This window comes from Mustela nivalis, assembly GCF_964662115.1.
Source record: "Mustela nivalis genome assembly, chromosome: 3".
Taxonomy (NCBI): domain Eukaryota; kingdom Metazoa; phylum Chordata; class Mammalia; order Carnivora; family Mustelidae; genus Mustela; species Mustela nivalis.
In genome coordinates this window covers 96,312,873-96,332,631 of record NC_139022.1, presented here as the reverse complement: position 1 = coordinate 96,332,631, position 19,759 = coordinate 96,312,873, and the positions used below count along the sequence as shown (strand labels likewise).

At 35.5% G+C, this 19,759-nt stretch overlaps 1 protein-coding gene across 2 annotated transcripts in view; it reads left to right on the top strand.

Moving 5' to 3' along the window:
- DDX4 (DEAD-box helicase 4) overlaps nt 1-19,759 on the top strand; it is an 81,181-nt gene that overhangs the window by 45,385 nt on the left and 16,037 nt on the right. For both annotated transcript variants that reach the window (XM_082725994.1, XM_082725993.1), the window contains 8 exons: nt 11,652-11,753; nt 12,758-12,838; nt 14,591-14,638; nt 16,604-16,651; nt 16,758-16,805; nt 17,028-17,170; nt 17,800-17,952; nt 19,574-19,728. In XM_082725994.1, coding sequence (XP_082582120.1) covers nt 11,652-11,753; nt 12,758-12,838; nt 14,591-14,638; nt 16,604-16,651; nt 16,758-16,805; nt 17,028-17,170; nt 17,800-17,952; nt 19,574-19,728 — 778 coding nt within the window. The remainder of the gene's footprint in view (nt 1-11,651; nt 11,754-12,757; nt 12,839-14,590; nt 14,639-16,603; nt 16,652-16,757; nt 16,806-17,027; nt 17,171-17,799; nt 17,953-19,573; nt 19,729-19,759) is intronic.

The window sequence follows — 19,759 nt, the reverse complement described above, 5'->3', positions numbered from 1 at the left end:
TGGCCTGCCAGGTCTCTGTGGATAAGTCAGCTGCCAATCTAATATTTTTACCATTGTATGTTACAGACTTCTTTTCCCGGGCTGCTTTCAGGATTTTCTCTTTGTCACTGAGACTTGTAAATTTTACTATTAGGTGACGGGGTGTGGGCCTATTCTTATTGATTTTGAGGGGCGTTCTCTGAACCTCCTGAATTTTGATGCTCGTTCCCTTTGCCATATTGGGGAAATTCTCCCCAATAATTCTCTCCAGTATACCTTCTGCTCCCCTCTCTCTTTCTTCTTCTTCTGGAATCCCAATTATTCTAATGTTGTTTCGTCTTATGGTGTCACTTAATTCTCGAATTCTCCCCTCGTGGTCCAGTAGCTGTTTGTCCCTCTTTTGCTCAGCTTCTTTATTCTGTCATTTGGTCTTCTATATCACTAATTCTTTCTTCTGCCTCATTTATCCTAGCAGTTAGAGCCTCCATTTTTGATTGCACCTCATTAATAGCTTTTTTGATTTCAACTTGGTTAGATTTTAGTTCTTTTATTTCTCCAGAAAGGGCTTTTATATCTCTCGAGAGGGTTTCTCTAATATCTTCCATGCCTTTTTCGAGCCCGGCTAGAACCTTGAGAATTGTCATTCTGAACTCTAGATCTGACATATTACCAATGTCTGTATTGATTAGGTCCCTAGCCTTCGGTACTGCCTCTTGTTCTTTTTTTTGCGTTGAATTTTTACGTCTTGTCATTTTGGCCAGATAAGAGTAAATGAAGGGGCAAGTAAAATACTAAAAGGGTGGCAACAACCCCAGAAAAATATGCTTTAACTAAATTAGAAGAGATCCAAAATCGTGAGTGGGGAGAAAGGGGATAAAAAGAGGTTCAAAAAGAAAGAAAGAAAAAAAAAAGAAAAGAAAAAAAAATTTTTTTAAAAAAAGAAAACACCTGAGAAAAATGTAAAAAAGAAAAAATATATATATTAGATAAACTAGTAAAAAATCGTTAAAAAAGAAAAAGGTAACAGTTAAAAAAAAAAAATTTTTACCCAAAGGCGAGAAGAAAAAGAAAAAAAAAAAATGAAAAAGAAAAAATTAAATTAACTGCAAGACTAAAAAAAAATCACAGGAAAAAAGCCATGAGTTCCGTGCTTGGCTTTCTCCTCCTCTGGAATTCTGCTGCTCTCCTTGGTATTGAAACCGCACTCCTTGGTAGGTGAACTTGGTCTCGGCTGGATTTCTTGTTGATCTTCTGGGGGAGGGGCCTGTTGTAGTGATTCTCACGTGTCTTTGCCCCAGGCGAATTACACCGCCCTTACCCGGGGCCGGGGTGAGTAATCCGCTTGGGTTTGCTTTCAGGAGCTTTTGTTCCCTGAGCGCTTTCCGTAGAGTTCCTGAGGACGGGAACACAAATGGCGGCCTCCTGGTCTCCGGCCCGGAGGAGCTGAGAGCCCAGGGCCCCACTCCTCAGTGCGCCCTCAGAGAACAGCGCCCAGTTATTCCCGTCTGCCTGACCTCCGGCCGCGCTCCGAGCTCACCGAGCCTTCGGCCAGTTCAAGGTAACCCCGAGCTGTGAGCTTACTGTCGGCTCTGTCTCTGTAGCCGGCTTTCCCGTTCCAATACCCGCAAGCTCTGCGACACTCAGACACCCCCGATCCTTCTGTGACCCTGCGGGACCTGAGGCCACGCTGACCCCGCGTGGGCTTCGCCCCGGTTTAGCCTCTGGAGCGATGTCCCTCAGCGGAACAGACTTTTAAAAGTCCTGATTTTGTGCGTGGTTGCTCCGCCGCTTGCCGGGAGCCGGCCCCTCCCCCCGGGGTCTATCTTCCCGTAGCTTTGGATTCACTTCTCCGCCGGTCCTACCTTTCAGAAAACGGTTGTTTTTCTGTTTCCAGAATTGCTGTTCTTCTTCTCTTCGGTCTGCCGATGGATTTTCAGGTGTTTGCAATCTTTAGATAAGCTATCTAGCTGATCTCCGGCTAGCTGAAGCAGTCTCAGCTTTCTACTTCTCCGCCATCTTGACTCCTCCTCTTACTGTGGTTTTAATATGCCTTTCCTTGATGGACTAATGACATGTCCAGTGCTTCATAAGTTTACTGGATATTTGTACATCATCTTTTGTATAGTGCTGATTCCATTCTTTTGCCATCTTTTCTATTGGGTGTCTATTTTTACCTTTTCATTGGTGAATGATTTAAAACTTATAGAAAATTTGCAAAAATTTGCAAAAACTTATAGAAAATTTGCAAAAATTTGTAAAAGTAACTCCTGGATAACATTTATATTGGGAGTCTCTTTGCTTACTTTAAAGTCATGAAGATAAACTCTTATGTTTTTCCTTTAAAATTTTATCTTTTTAGTGTGCACTTTCATACTGTAATTCATCTGGGCTTTTTTTTTTTTTTTATATGATGTAAGATAGGGATCATGGTACATTTTTTCCCCATAAGGTATCCAGTTGATCCCTTATCAATTACGAAAAGACTTTTCCAGTCCTACCAGGCCTTCTTTGTCCTAAACAGATGACAATGTGTGTATGGAACTGTCCCTGGACATGGTTCCTTTCCATTGGTCTATATTTTTGCACCTTTGCTATATAGCCTAATTACTGCAATTTCATAATAGATCCTAATATCTGGTAGTGTAAGTCTTCCATGTTTATTGTTCTTTAGTATTACCTCAGTTGTTTTTAGTTCTTTGCATTTGCATGTGATTTTTAGAATTGGTTGATCAATTTTTTGGAAAAAACCTAATGGCATATTTTGGGGATTCCATTTATTTTGAGGAAAATGACCATTTTTACAATATTGAGCCTTTCAGTCCATGAAGATCCCTGTTTAAGTAGGTCTTTAGTTTTTCCTAGCTATGTTTTGCAGTTTTCACTGGAGAGTCATTACACATCTTTATTTATATTAACATTTGATACTTTGGGTTTTTTGTATTTGATATTTTTGTGATGCATTTTTTTTTAATTTTTATTTTTTATAAACATGTATTTTTATCCACAGGGGTACAGGTCTGTGAATCACCAGGTTTACACACTTCACAGCACTCACCAAAGCACATACCCTCCCCAATGTCCATAACCCCACCCCCCTTCTCCCAACCCCCTACCCCCAGCAACCCTCAGTTTGTTTAGTGAGATTAAGAGTCACCTATGGTTTGTCTCCCCCCAATCCCATCTTGATTCTTCTCCTACCCACTTAAGCCCCCATGTTGCATCACCACTTCCTCATATCAGGGAGCTAATACGATAGTTGTCTTTCTCTGCTTGACTTATTTCGCTAAGCATGATATGCTCTAGTTCCATCCATGTTGTCGCAAATGGCAAGATTTCCTTTCTTTTGATGGCTGCATAGTATTCCATTGTGTATATATACCACATCTTCTTGATCCATTCATCTGTTGATGGACATCTAGGTTCTTTCCATAGTTTGGCTATTGTGGACATTGCTGCTATAAACATTCGGGTGCACGTGCCCCTTTGGATCACGACGTTTGTATCTTTAGGGTAAATACCCAGTAGTGCAATTGCTGGGAGATAGGGCAGTTCTATTTTCAACATTTTGAGGAACCTCCATGCTGTTTTCCAGAGTGGTTGCACCAGCTTGCATTCCCACCAACAGTGCAGAAGGGTTCACCTTTCTCCGCATCTTTGCCAGCATCTGTCACTTCCTGACTTGTTGATTTTAGCCATTCTGACTGGTGTGAGGTGATATCTCATTGTGGTTTTGATTTGTATTTCCCTGATGCCGAGTGATATGGAGCACTTTTTCATGTGTCTGTTGGCCATCTGGATGTCTTCTTTGCAGAAATGTCTGTTCATGTCCTCTGCCCATTTCTTGATTGGATTATTTGTTCTTTGGGTGTTGAGTTTGCTAAGTTCTTTATAGATTTTGGACACTAGTCCTTTATCTGATATGTCGTTTGCAAATATCTTCTCCCATTCTGTCAGTTGTCTTTTGATTTTGTTAACTGTTTCCTTTGCTGTGCAAAAGCTTTTGATCTTGATGAAATCCCAATAGTTCATTTTTGCCCTTGCTTCCCTTGCCTTTGGCGATGTTCCTAGGAAGATGTTGCTGCGGCTGAGGTCGAAGAGGTTGCTGCCTGTGGTCTCCTCAAGGATTTTGATGGATTCCTTTCGCACATTGAGGTCCTTCATCCATTTTGAGTCTTTTTGTGTGTGGTGTAAGGAAATGGTCCAATTTCATTTTTCTACATGTGACTGTCCAATTTTCTCAACACCATTTATTGAAGAGGCTCTCTTTTTTCCATTGGACATTCTTTCCTGCTTTGTCGAGATTAGTTGACCATAGAGTTGAGGGTCTATTTCTGGGCTCTCTATTCTGTTCCATTGATCTATGTGTCTGTTTTTGTGCCAGTACCATACCATCTTGATGATGACAGCTTTGTAATAGAGCTTGAAGTCCGGAATTGTGATGCCACCAACTTTGGCTTTCTTTTTCAATATCCCTTTGGCTATTCGAGGTCTTTTCTGGTTCCATATAAATTTTAATTATTTGTTCCATTTCTGTGATGCATTTTTAAAAGATTTTATTTACTTATTTGACACAGAGATCACAAATAGGCAGAGATGCAGGAAGAGGGAATGGGAGAAGCAGGCTTCCCACTGAGCAGAGAGAGCCCAATGTGGGTCTCGATCCCAGGACCCTGGGATCATGACCTGAGCTGAAGGCAGACACTTAACGACTGAGCCACCCAGGCACCCTTGCATATGTTTTTTATTTATCGAATGCTCCATACAACATAGATTTCACCATTTTTGAGTATGTACTTGAGTAGTTTTAAATATATTCACTGTATTGTATGCCCATCATCAGTATTTAATTCCTGAATATTTTCTTTGTCTCTTCCCTGCCAAACCCATTTCTTTCTTATCTCCATCCTTTGGCAACCATTAATCGACCTTCTGTAGCTATGGATTTGCTGATTCTGGACACTTCATATAAGTGGAATTATGTAATATGTGGTATTTTGTGTGTTCTTTCACTTAGAGTGATCTTGCAGTTTGAGCATGTTGTAGTATGTGATGGTACTTAATTATTTGTAATGGCTGAGTAATATTTCCCTGTGTAACTATATCACATTCTGTTTGTTCATCAGTTGATTGATTATTGGGTTGTTTTTACTTTGGGGATATTATGACTAATACTGCTATCAACCTTTGTGTATAAGTTTTATGTGAACATATGTTTTAATTTTTCTGGTGCATATACCTATGAGTAAAACTGCCAAATTGTTTTCCACAGCAATTGCATGAATTTATCTTCCTTCTAGCAATGAATGAGTGTCCTGGTTTCTCTGTATCTTTACCAATCTTTGTTATTGTGTGTCTTCTTGGTGGTTGTGATCCTTGAGGGTGTAAAATGGTATCTCATTGTTGTTTTGGGTTTCCTGATGGCTGTTATGTTGAACAGCTTTTCCTATGTGTGTTGGCTATTTGTGTATCTTTTTTTGGAGAAAGATATATATAAATCATTGGCTTATTTAAAAAACTGCAGGTTTTTTTTTATTGTTTAAAGAATTCTTCATGTCTTGGTACATGGGCCATTGGATAGACAATTTGCAGATATATTATCTTTTCTTTGTATTGCCTTTTAATTTTCTTGATGGAGTCCTCTGAAGCACAGAATTTTAAAAATTTTGTTGCTGTCTGGTTTATCTGTTTTTTAATTTCTTGTTTGTGCTTTTGGTGTCATATCTAGAAAATTTTTGCCTATTAAAAGCCATTCAGATGTTCACCTGTTTCCTTCTAATAATTTTATTCTTCTTTTTGATCCATTCTGAGTTCTTTTTTATATATGGTGTGAGGGAAGGCCCCAATATAATTCTTTTGCATGTGAATATCTAGTCTGTGCACCATTTGTTCTTGTTTTATTATTGATAGGGTAGAGGTGTAAATCTCTTTAAATTTGTCCTGCTGGGAGTTGTTTAAGATTCTTGGATGTGCGAATTTATATTTTTTATCAAATTTGAGAAATTTTCTACTCTTTTTTTGTGACAAAATAACTATGACATAAAATTTGCCGTTTTAATTACATTTAACTGTAAAATTAAGTGACATTAAGTACATTTACTGTATTATGCAATTGTCACCACTTTCCATTTCCAAAATTAAAAGCAGAAATCTATATCCATTATATAGTACTTCTCCTTATCTTCTCCCCCTGAATTCCTGGTAAACCCTATTCTATATTCTCTTTGAATTTGCCTCTATTTTAGATATTTCAATCAAGTGGAATCATACAACATTGACCCTTTTGTGTCTGCCTTAGTTCACTTACCATAATGGTTTCAGTGTTCATGTTGTAACGTGATCTGAACAAAGTACATTTCTTTTATAGATGAATCCATTGTATGTATAATACCACATTTTATTCATTCATCTGTTGATGAACATTTGGGTTTTTACTTACTTTGGTTATTGTGAATAATGCTTCTATGAACATTCATATGTATTTATCTGTTTGAGTCCTTACATCTTTTGAATATATGTCTAGAAGTGGAATTGCCAGGAGATGGGACTGAAGTAAGTTGAAATATGCCACAGAGTTCACTGTTCTCTGGGTTAAAAAAAAATTCTCTGGGTTACCACAAGTTTGATTAATTTTCATTTTAGAAAATGTTAATTCTGACAATTTTTGTGCATTTTTTTTGGAGGAGCAGAATTTGGAGTTTCTTGCTTTGCCATTTTCGCTGATGTCAGTGATCCATATCATTTAAAAATTTTCATTTTGTTTGCTAGTATATAGAAATACAATTGAATTTTATATATTGAAGGTTGAGTGACCTCGAAAATTTATGGTAAGTACTTTTTTAAATGAAGAAAAGATGTTCATGTTTCTTTTACACAAAGATAAAAGTGATTTATAAACTTACTCCTTTCTGAAGATCGTTAGCAGACATCTTTAAAAGGCTGCAAGAGATTGTCAGCTGTCCCTTATGAAATGCAAAATTCATGGAAGGACAAATGTCACCTTTAAAAATATATTAATGTTATTTTATGAAAAGTGACATTTAAAGTGGTAAATTCTGAAATATTTCAAGAACACAGAAAAGCACAGAATATTCTATTACAAACACTTGTATACCACTACCTGAATTTAACAGGAGCATTTTTTCATGTATACTTCAAATATTAAAAAAAATTACATAGTTGTTAAGAGGACCCATCTTTCCTTTGTGTTTTATATATCCTTTTCCCCCAGAGGTAACTTTTTTAAACATTGGTGTGTAGCGTATACTTCTTATTCATACTTTTATAAAAGTTTATTATACCTATCTTTTTGTGATTTTTAAAAAAAATTTTATTTTTAAGTAATCTCTACACCCATTGGGGGGCTTAGACTTAAAACTCTGAGGTCAAGAGTTGCATGCTCTACTGACTCAACCAGCCAGGCACACCCATCTCCCTCCCCTTTTTTGTGACTTTTTTTTCTCCCATGTTTTTAAGATTTAGATATTGAAAGTACAGTTCTACTTCATTCATTTTAACTTTCATAGTGTTTTACTTAACCTTTTAACCTATTTATTTAAAAACAAATTATTTTTAACACCATGTAGAGTATGTAGAGTTTCTGTAGAAGATCATTTAGACTTTTATTTCTGTATAACTTCCATGATCTTTTTACCTCCAGTTATTATGCTCCTTATATAACTAGAAATTGGCATGAGCTATGGGGAAAAAAAGAGCATGTTCATTTAAATGTTTGTGTTTCTCCTCTGTATGGAATTATTAAGCTGTAGATACTGGAGGTACTGAGTCATTTTGTAGTCATTTGCTCACTAGAGAAGCTAGTTTTGAAAAGGAACCAAACAATTTACAGAAAGCAGTAGTGATTAAAAGCATAATGAATCAATTAAACAGATTAAACAAAGATGAGTGGAATTAGTGAATCCAAAGATAGTTCTGAGGAAATTCTCTAAATTTGGGAATGGAAAACATGAAACAGTTTGATAGTTATGGAAGATAGAATTAGAAGCTCTGTTATTCCAATATATGTCTAATATCTCCTGAGTTGAGAACAGAGAAAATGGGAGGAGGAGAGGGAGGGAAAACTATTCAGAGAATAGTTGAGAAACTCTTCCAGAGTTAAGAGGGCACAAGAATCTTGAGCAGATTAAAAAAATTCAGTCTTATATGTGTACTGACATTTGCAGAATTATGAAGATTAAAAATATTTAGAGCTAAAAGAGGAAAATATATAAAAGAACAAAAGATTGACTGCAGAACTTTTTTATTTTTCAATAAAGGTAGAGAACATAATAGAGTAGAATGTAGAATCCTGATGGAGAATAATTCTGAATCAAAACTACTATAGGATAATTTAAGTGTCATAGAGAAATAACACCATTCAGATAAAGATGGTGTTGAGTACTGTCAGGCCACTGAGGAAAGAACTACTGAATTATGTATATTAAGAAGAAGGAAACTGAATGCAGCAAGAAAGATGTAGGAAGCAATGATGAGCATAACTAAATAAATACACATTTTAAAATTGGTAAACATATTGGTAAACCTAAATAAGTATTTTAGAATATAGTAATAATATCATTAATTTAGGGGTTTTAGAAATAAGAAAGAGCTAAAATACTAGCAAATGAAAAGACTTAAGTTCTTTGTCAGCTCAGTGGGAAAGAGAACAGATTGAACCTAATTTCAGAATTTCTTAAAAATGGTAAAATTGAAGCATAATAAGAAAAAGTCTATAGTGTATAACTTAACCAATGGAGGAAATCCAATAGGATAGAAGGCTGGGACTTGGAGGAAGGAGACAAGGTTGAAAATAAATATTTCTTTTATTTATTTATTTTTTAATAAATAAATTTTTAAATTTATTTTCAGCATAACAGTATTTGAAGATAAATATTTCCTAAATATTCATGCTGAAATTGAAGAATATCAGTAAAAATACAAAACACAGTGTTTAGGAAATCAATAGAAGGACAGAAAGGAAAACAAAAAAACACTGAAAAAAATTCAGGGAAGGTAAAACACAAAATAGGATGACAGAAGTAGGAATTGATACATTAGTAATCATAATATATATTGACAGTAAACTTGTGTCAATGTGTAGTTGAAAACAAAGAGAAAAAATGTCAGTCCAATACTAACCTCAGTAGAAGTTTAAGAGACAATACAGACCCTAAAGCAGATATATTATGAATAAAAAAATAATTAATGATAAAAATCATGTTCACTGAGAAGATATTACAGTTTGGAACATGGTTTGAAAATATAACAATATTCTTAACTATGTAAAACAAGAGTAGATACAATTATATGGAAAAATTTACAAGTTCTAGTTAAACCATTAATCATAAGATTTTTTTTTTCAAGATTTTATTTGAGACAGAGCATGAGCAGGGGGTGGTGCAGAGGGAGAGAGAGAAGCAGGCTGTATGCTGAGCAGGGAGCCCCACATGGGGTGCTATTTATCTCGGGACCCTGAGGTCCTGACCTGAGCTGAAGGCAGAAGCTTAACCACTAAGCCACTTAGATGCGCCCCCCACACAATTTCCCCTTAGAACTGATAGAATGAACAGACCAGGGGAGCCCGGGTGGCTCAGTGGGTTAGGCCTCTGCCTTTGGCTCAGGTCATGATCTCAGAGTCCTGGGATTGAGCCCCGCATTGGGCTCTCTGCTCAGCAGGGAGCCTGCTCCCCCCCCCACACACACCCCTCCCTCTGCCTACTTGTGATCTTTCTCTCTGTTAAATAAATAAATAAAATATTTAAAAAAAAATGATCAGACCAGAAATGATTAAGAATATGGTAACTATAGAAGTTTTGAATACCAAATTAGTAAGCTTGATTTGAAATTTGTTGGGAATAATATGGCCCATATTATAAATTACACATTCTTTTACAACATATAAAAAATACAATTTTACCATCTATTAAGGCCAAAAGGAAGTCCCAAAATATACCATAGAATTTATTACAAACTCTGTCCTCTTGTTAAAGTTTCATGAAAGTAGAAATCTGTAATGAAAAGCCTAACCCTTGTGATTTGGGAACTGTGAATTTATCAATTTATGAACTAAAATTTATATGGCAATAATAAAGTATTTAGAATTGAATGGACAATAAAAACATGAAAACTTAAGGGATACAGATAAAGCAGCCAACTTTTTGAGGAAAGTTTACGGTCTTAAATGTATAGAGTAGAAAAGAAATTAGTGAGCTCAGTGTTCAACTTAATTAAAAACTCAGTAGAAGGGAGTTAAATAATAGACATAAATGAAACATACAATGGAATATTACTCATCAGTAAAAGTGAAGTACATTTTCACACATCAACAGAAACAAAGGTGGATTAAAGAAGCAAGACAAAGAATATATTCTATATGATTGTTACATAAAGCTCAAGGACAAAACTAAATACATTGCAGAAAGTTATGTACATAGTTGGTAAAATTAAAATAAGAGCAAGGAAATGAAAAACAATCAGGATATTGGTTGGGAAAGGTGGGGGTGGAATTTACATGGCAAAAGACTATCTAGGGGCTGGGGCTCCAGAGGTTTTGGGAACATTCCTAGTTTTAAGTTGGATATTGTGGGTCCATATGTTTTCATTTTATTGTATTTTAAACTTGTATATATGTTTTCTATATTTTATTTATTCATGTGCATACATCAAAGTAACATACCTTAAAAAGAAACATACCAAAAAGATAAACCGTTTCTTGAAAAGTGAGAAACCCCAACAAGGCTTATTCCAAGATAAAGGGGAACAAATAAATAATTTGTAATTGAAATATAAGTGTGGTTATTGGTAGATTATTGCCAGATTGAGGATCTGTAAGTTTTAGATAGTAGATGTATAACTCTGAATCTACCTTGAATTAAGTTTGTCCTATTTTATAAATAGGTTTTGAAAACACATATATTCAATATCAAGAAACATACGGAGAATTTTTACCTTTATTGGTCAGTTTCTTTTGTTGTAAATAGTGGCAAGTTCATAAAGTAAATATCACTTTATTTTCTGCCCAGATGACATTTTGGTTTTGAACTGATCTCATTCTGCTCTGGGGGGGTCAAATTTTACTAGTACTGTTAATACCAATTTTTGGTATTTAGTTGAATTAATATGTTATTTATAGCAGGAAACCAGACTTTATATATGCCTGTATGTCTGTGCTTTGAGTAAGATGTTCTACTGCTTTCTGTAAGGAACAAATATAACCCTAGATTTATCTAATCCTTCTCTGCATTGTAGAAATCTTGCCATTGATGCAGTTGTGGCAACTTTCATTGTTTTACAAGTGACACTTTTTTCTTTTAGTCATTTTAGTTTAGTTTTTTTTTTTTTTTAAATAAACTGTGTTGCCAACATGGTCTTGAGCTCAAGACCCTGAAACCAAGAGTCATGTATTCTACAAGCTAAGCCAGCCAGCACCTGAAGAGTTTTGATTCTCAAAGCAAGCAATGTTTTTTTTTTTTTTTTTAAATTATAGCTGTGTTTGTTTATGTTAGTAAAGTTGAACATTTATAGGTCAAATATGGAATTTCTTTTTACTGTTAATGCCTTAAAATATTTAAAGTCATTGAATTATGCAAGGCTTAAATTAAATTTGGCCACCATTTCTCCAAGATTTTTTTGTTGTTGTTTTGTATTGTTCTTGTGTGTCTGTTTTAATATTATAGGCTATCAAGATGGAAATGATTCAGAAGCTTCAGGGTCATCCAGAAGAGGTGGAAGAGGTAGTTTCCGAGGTTGCCGTGGAGGATTTGGTCTAGGAAGTCCAAGTTAGTAGTGAATTGCAAATGCTGTGCTTTATCTGTTAGGTTTTATTTTTCATCATTTCCTTCATATATAACATATAAGGTTGTTGAGAGGATTATATGAGAATAGCTTAGCAGAGTGACTGGTACATAATCATCTACATTGTATATAACATTATTTTTGAGACACGTATCTAATTGTATACTTGTTAGTTAGAATATATGATCTTTCCAGAAATTTGTGTGACTTAGCTCTTTAATCTTATTTATTATTTCTAAGTGTTTTAGGGCCTGGCCTTGATAATGACAGCCAGCCTTAAAAAGAGGTGGCCTTCTCTAAGGTTCTACCACCCCACCCCACCTCCACCCAATATACCTTCTTTCACTAATGTGGCTTTCTACTTTAAATTACTCCAGCCATCATTTCTCGAGCTAGGGGTATTGACTTCAGAAGTCACTGTTGGATTGCATTTGCCTCTTAATGGAGGAGGATAGACTAGTGGTTTTGGAAGTTAAAATTAAATTTGTAATAATGATTTAATAAATGTGTAGGAGATCAGTGAATTGTCACTTTTTAAAAAGTGTAGAGGCCTAGAGGTTGTTGTTCAGGACTTAGATGGTTTGATCTGGTAAAAGTGGGAGCAAGGGGGTGTCCTATTCTGGAGAATAATTAATGAGATTATGTGATGTGCATTTTCTGGAGCAGCAACAGTTTAGTTTTTGGAGGTTATTTAAAATACTTTTGCTTATATGATATTTTAACATAGCATTGGCCCTAACTGCTTTAATGAAATAATTTTAATAAAATAAAAACTTTGAGGAAGTAATTATAATTGAAGGAAATAATTTGTGGAGAAATCTTTTGTATGGTACTTTGAAAAAAGCTCATTGTGATTCCTTTAAAATTTAAACTATTTTGCCTCATATCTTTAACTTCTGGCACTGTGACTTTATTTTCTTCTCTATACTGTATGGTTTTAAAACTTCTTCAAAGTAACAGAATCTCATTTTATTATGTATAAATATAGATAGTGAATATGAACAAGATGAAGGAACACAGCGCACTGGTGGCCTTTTTGGTTCTAGAAGACCAGCATTAAGTGGCGCAGGTGAGAAATAGAACTAATTTCTTTTTTTTTTTTTTTTTAAAGATTTAATTTGTTTATTTGACAGAGACCACAAGTAGACAGAGAGAGAGGAAGGGAAATAGGCTCCCCGCTGAGCAGAGAGCCCAGTGTGGGGCTCCATCCCAGAACCCTGGGATCATGACCTGAGCTGAAGGCAGAGGCTTTAACCCACTGAGCCACCCAGATGCCCCTAGAATTAATTTAATTCCTTCCTTCCTTTCTCTTTTTTTCTTTTCCTCTTCCCCCCCTCCGTTTTTCTTTCTTTCCCTCCCTCCCTTCCTTCCCTCTTTCCTTCCAAAGATTTATTTATGTCAGAGAGCAAGAGAGACAGTGTGAGCATGACCTGTGGGGGGTGGGGGGGCAGGGGCCACAGGGGCCACAGGGCCCTACTGAGCCAAGAGCCTGTTGTGGGGCTGGATCCCAGAACCCTAGGATCATGACCTAAGAGGAAGGCAGACACTTAACCAATGGGGGGTGCGGCGGTCACAGGGAGAAGCATACTCCCTACTGAGCCAAGAGCCTGTTGTGGGGCTGGATCCCAGAACCCTAGGATCATGACCTAAGAGGAAGGCAGACACTTAACCAACTAAGCCATCCAGGTGCCCCAGAAATAGAATTCCTTATTGAATGTTAACAATTCATATATGCTTTTAGCTCTACAGTTAGTAACCTAATAGATACATTTGAGTATAGTAGGTTAGCTCATGATTTTGTCTGCTTTGTAGATCTGCAGACAAAAATACATGTGCAGCTTTGCCTTCCTTAGAAAATTTGTATACTGTGAATTAATTTTTCTCTCATGTACCAGTTAATTTGAGGTGTAAATTATACCTTTAATTGGAGGAAGGAAAATGAAGTTTTAGTGGTTTCAAAGGGAACCTGAGTTAGGAGATTTGAAGAGAGAATTTTTTAAAAAGTCCAATTGTTGCTAAAAATGTGCAAGTGTGGATAAACTGGTACATCCAGACAATAGAATATTATTGAATAACAAAAAGAAATGAGCTATCCATCTATGAAAAGATGAGGAACCCTAAATGCATATTACTAAATGAAAGAAGCCAATCTGAATAGGCTACACACTGTATAATTTCCAACTGTATGACATTCTGGAAAAGAAACAACTCTGGAAAAGGGTAAAAAGATCAGTGGTTGCCTGTGGTTGGGGGAGGAGGGATGAATAGCATGGAGCATTTTTTTTTTTTTTAGGACAGTGAAAAGACTTTGTGTGATACATTAATGGTGGATACATGTCATTTTATATCTGTTCAAACACATAGAATGTACAGCACCAAGGGCATAGAATGTACATAGAATACTAGGCTGTACATAGAATGTACAGCCCTCATGTAAACTTCGATTATGCCATATCAGCTTAGGTTCATCAGTTGTAAGAAGTGTACTGCACTGGTGGGGGGTATTGATAATGGGGTAGGCTGTTCAAATGTGGGGCAGGAGGCGGTATATGGGAAATTTCTGTCCTTCAATTTTTCTGTAAATCTAAAATTCTCTTATAGAAAGGAAAACTCTTTAAACAAAATGTTCAAATAAGGAAAAGATTTAAATTAAATGTAGAATTAAGAGATGGATGGATGCAGGGACCAGAAATCTGTAACACTCAATATTTGAATAGAAATAGCTATTTGGTTTATGTGTTCAAAGAGGAGAGCTGTGTTTAAAAAAAAGGTGAACTATGTTTTCTCTAAATAATCTGTTTAAAAAAAAAATGCATTACAGGTAATGGTGACACTTACCAAAGCAGAAGTGGCAGTGGAAGTGGACGAGGTGAGTTCTTACTTGGTTTACCTATAAATGGTTAACATTATAGTAATCCTAATTTTATTTTTGATGTTAAAGGTTTGGTGACTGTTACTGCTTTAACAGATTTGGAGGAGTAGACATATGCTTAGCCTGTTTTGGAGTATTATTTAATACTCCTCTGTGTAACAGTTCCATTATAGGGATTATATACCATAGATGTATTTGCTCAATGTATGCACAAGAGTGTTCACTGAAGCTTCATTTATAATAAATAAAAACTGAAAAGCAACCAAAATTCATCAATAAATAATGGTTTAATAAATCATATCACCCTAAAAGAGGATCCTGTGCAGATGTTGAAGATTGAAGTATGTTTGTATGTATGTGTTCTTATATTAAAACAATGTTTTTTTCTTATGAGATAGTTAATTTGATTTGGTATAAGGCATAAAGAAAGTTTGGTATACATGATTTTATACTATGAAAATTTTTTTCAGAGTTATAATATTTAAATATTATAATATAAAAGTTAAAATGCTTTCTGGACTAGGAAAATAATAAAATTTATTTGATGTCTCTGAAAAATCCAAAGTGATCATTAGTAGTCTGAGAGCATTCAAAGAGACAACTCCCTTGAACTACCTCTGTTTCCTACCTTGATTCTTAGATTCTTCATAAAGAAGTTATTAATGGTTAGTTAAACCATATCTACAAATGCTCAAATCTTGTTGGGTAAAGGATTTAAAGATCTGTGGGTGTTCAGGACAAGAAAGAGAGTTTACATGTGATAATGTATCTAGTTAGATTTTCAAATCTAATGCAGTCCTTATTCTTTTTTGTGATAATACTGGAAAGTGGCACGATAGAGGACTAGTTATTTAAAACCATGAAGGTAGTATATGGGAAATAGTTAACATGACAGGCCTGACTTCTACTCTTTGAATGTCCTTACAAGATTGTTTTTTTCCTGGCATCTGGAAAATTGGATTTGAGGAGGGTTCTCACAACCCTAACTAGTTTAAGAATGGCTTAGTGTGCCTGGAGTATTTTTTGTTCTTTTATTTATTTTCAGCATAACAGTATTCATTATTTTTGCACCACACCCAGTGCTCCATGCAATCCGTGCCCTCTCCAATACCCACCACCTGTGAGGTTCTCCCAACCTCACACCGCTTCAAACCCCTTAGATTGTTTTTCAGAGTCCATAGTCTCTCATGGCTCACCTCCCCTTCCAATTTCCCCCAACTCCCTTCTCCTCTGCCTGGAGTATTTTTACAATGTAGTTTTAATACCAGCTTTTCTTTCTGGAGTCTGGAATATTGGTATGTGCCAGACAGAAAGTGGTGGCTCCATTTTCAGCCTCTAATAAAAACCATGGGTACTGAGTCCCTAAAGAACTTCTCTGGTAGGCAACATTTCCAACATGTTTTCACAACTTGTTGCTAGGTAATTAAGTGTATTCTTTGTGGCACCAGTGGGAGAGGACTCTTGAAAGCTCTTATCTGGTTATCTTTGGACTTTGCCCCATGCACCTTTTCCCTTTGCTGATGCTTCCTGTCCTTTCACTGTAATAGATCCTAGCTGTGAGTATGACTATATTCTGAGTCCTGCTCAATCATTCAACCTGGGAATTGTAGTAGGGATTCCCCCATACGGATGGAGTTTTAGTTCATTTTAGAAACTACATTCCAAAAAAAAAAAAAAGAAAAGAAAAGAAAAGAAAATATATTCCTTTTTGCTCAGAAATATAGGAACTATGAAAGGGACTGATACAAAAACTGATAACATAAATCAGTATCATCTGCATAAAATGAGCATTTAAACCTAAAGTTGTTAAGGATTCTATTTATCTTAATTGTCTTATTTGTATGAAGGACTTGAAAGATGTCTGTCCATTTTTAGACCTTGTTCTCTTTGAAGACAAGCAGTGAAAATAAACATGTGCATAACCTTGTATCCTGACTAATTAGTATGAATTTCTTTAATTAGGTGGTTACAAAGGTTTAAATGAAGAAGTAGTAACAGGCTCTGGAAAAAGTAAGTTTTACTTTAGATAAGGTGTTTGATTTTTACAGTGAAAGCTCTTTCACCTCTAAATTAAAAAAAAAAAATTATCTCTTTTTTGGGTTTGATTCCCTTTAAGATTCTTGGAAGTCAGAAGCTGAAGGAGGAGAAAGTGGTGATACTCAAGGTATAATAATTTTTATGTGAGCCATATGAACATCTGTTGCATTTTAATAAAAATGAAAAGTAAGAGTAGAGTTACATTTTTTTTTTTAATTTGAAGTGAATTTTAATGGTAAACAGTGGGAAGTTCTTCAGTATTTAAAATTTGATTTTCAGTTTTTGTTTTCCCTCTTACTTTTCTTTTGGTCCTTGTAATGTAAGCTCTATGTTTTATTTGAATTCTAAGGACCAAAGGTGACCTACATACCACCTCCTCCACCTGAGGATGAGGACTCCATCTTTGCACATTATCAGACAGGCATAAACTTTGACAAATATGATACTATTCTTGTAGAAGTATCTGGACATGATGCACCACCAGCAATTCTGGTTAGTGTAATAATTATTTCTGTATTGACTATATAACATACTTTGTTTGTAACATATATGGTACATTTCTGCAGAATACAGAAGTTTCATTTTTAGCATATAATGTTTTAGGTCAGAAATTGAGAACCTTATCTACTTTATACTCCTTGTAGAATTAATGGCTATGTTGAAAAGTATTAAATTTCATCCCCACATTCCCAAACTAGGATGAGAACTTCATTTAAACTTACTGAAAAGGATATTTTTCCTAGGGATTGAAATTTTCTGCTGCTTAAGTATATGAGAAATCTGTCTAAGGAGAATGATATTCTAAGTAGTAGGGAGGTGCCTGTAATCCCCTGTGGTTAATGAGCCATTGTTACTGATCAAGATATTTATATTTTACAGGTTTTAAGGGGCCAGAAAAAAATGTCCTTAGAACCAGTGTCTATAGAGAGTAACTCTTTAATTCCATCAAGTAATAATATACAGGCTGTAGATAGTATTCTTGAGTTGGGGGCATATTGGTAAAGTAACTTTAGTATATAAAGTGGAGTTAAAAGCTTGAGACTACTCAAATGAAATATGTTTATGGAATGATCTGCATATGATATATGGAATTTAATCATACCCTTTCCCCTTTCTTTTAGAATTTTGAGGAAGCTAATCTCTGTCAGACACTGAATAACAACATTGCTAAAGCTGGTTATACTAAACTTACTCCTGTGCAAAAATACAGTATTCCTATTATATTAGCAGGACGAGATTTGATGGCTTGTGCTCAGACAGGGTCTGGAAAGACTGTAAGTCCTTTTCCCCACATATAGTCTGCCCCATAATCAAATTATTAATAGTTTTTGAACTTTAGTTTTTCTCAAGTAGTTTGCCTTTTTTGTTGGATGGAAGGTTGATGATTTCAGTGAACTGTTAAAAGTACTCATTGTTTTGCTTCTGAATTCTGGTTTTATTGAGGTTCGTATACTTCTTTTGGGGGGGGCAAGATTTTATTTATTTATTTGACAGAGAGTGAGAGTGAGAGAACACAAGGAGGGGGAAGAGCAGAAGAGAGGGAGAGAGAGAAGGAGGCTCCACACTGAGCAGGGAGCCCAATGCCAGGCTTGGACCTGAGCCAAAAGCACAGAGGCTCAACTATATGAGCCCCAAGGGGGGTCTGTATACTTCTGAAGAAAGAATTTAGAACTATTTCTAGAGTAGTGTTGTAGTTCATAGATGTTTAATCCATTTTAAGACTGTTCAATTCCTGTAAGATGATGGTGTCTAAAACAAAATGATTGAGGGGTGCTTGTGTAGCTCAGTTGGTTAAATGTCCAGCTCAGGTCATAATCTCGTGGTTGTGAGGTGGAGCCCCTCATCGAGCTCTGTGCTGGGCATGAGGCCTGCTTGGGTTTCTCTCTCCCTCTGTCTTTGCCCTACCCTCTTAAAAAATATATAACAAAATGATTGATGGTCAAAGCACCAGAGGTTATAAAACGCAGAGAAAGAAAATAAGTTGTGTAATAAATAAACAAGTTGTATAATAAATGTAATAAAAATAAGTTGTAGAATAAAGTTGTATAATAAAGACCGTCAAAATGATTGATGGTCAAAGCACCAGAGGTTATAAAATGCAGAGAAAGGGAGAAAATAAGTTGTATAAATAAAGTTTTGGAGTCAAAAGAATAAGAAATAGCAATATTCATTGCGCCTGGTCTTTAATATGGAGTAACTTCAGGTTACACTATTTAAAAGAACTCTGATGAGATCAGGTTGGTCTTAGAACTTACCTTTGGGATCTGTCTGTTAAATGGAGTTCCTTGAGATTAGTCTAAAAGCCTATCCTTTCTGAATCAAAGAATTATGGTTCATGCTATTTCAACTTTTATTAGCCTCTGTAGTAGAATTGAAAGGATAATAAAGGAGTTGTATACTATAGCAGCTGATGGATGACCCACACATAGTTTTGGAAGTAGATTTTACTGTCTGATTTGCTTAATGAGAAAACTATAGCACAAAATTTCACTTGCCACATCAATTTTACTAAGGGTGAGTAATCCAAATGAATGATTTCCCAATTTTTGTTGTTTGTGTACCACTTTTGTCATGTATTCAGTGGTAATTTTAGCTCTACTCCAAAAGGAATTCATTTAGAGTAATTGCTAAATGCACTGATTTACATCAGGTTATGTGTACATTACCCTCAATAAGCTTATGTTAATTATTTAGAATTCATGGGTATACTTTTTAAATAACTGAAATATATCTATCAAAAACTCACTGAAATAATTGTTTTCCTCTCTCATACTAAATTTACCAGCAAGGTGGAAGAAGAATCTAGAAGCTGTAAGGAATTAAGGAATAGATTTCTTTCTACAGGGAGAAGGATGGTGTATTATAAATTTGTAAATTATGTAATTCAACTTCTAGGCAGCTTTTCTCTTGCCAATTTTGGCACATATGATGCGTGATGGAATAACAGCCAGTCGTTTTAAAGAGCTGCAGGAACCAGAGTGCATCATTGTAGCACCAACTCGAGAACTGATCAATCAGATCTATCTGGAAGCCAGAAAGTTTTCTTTTGGGTATGTACATCTGGAATGCCACTCAAAACAA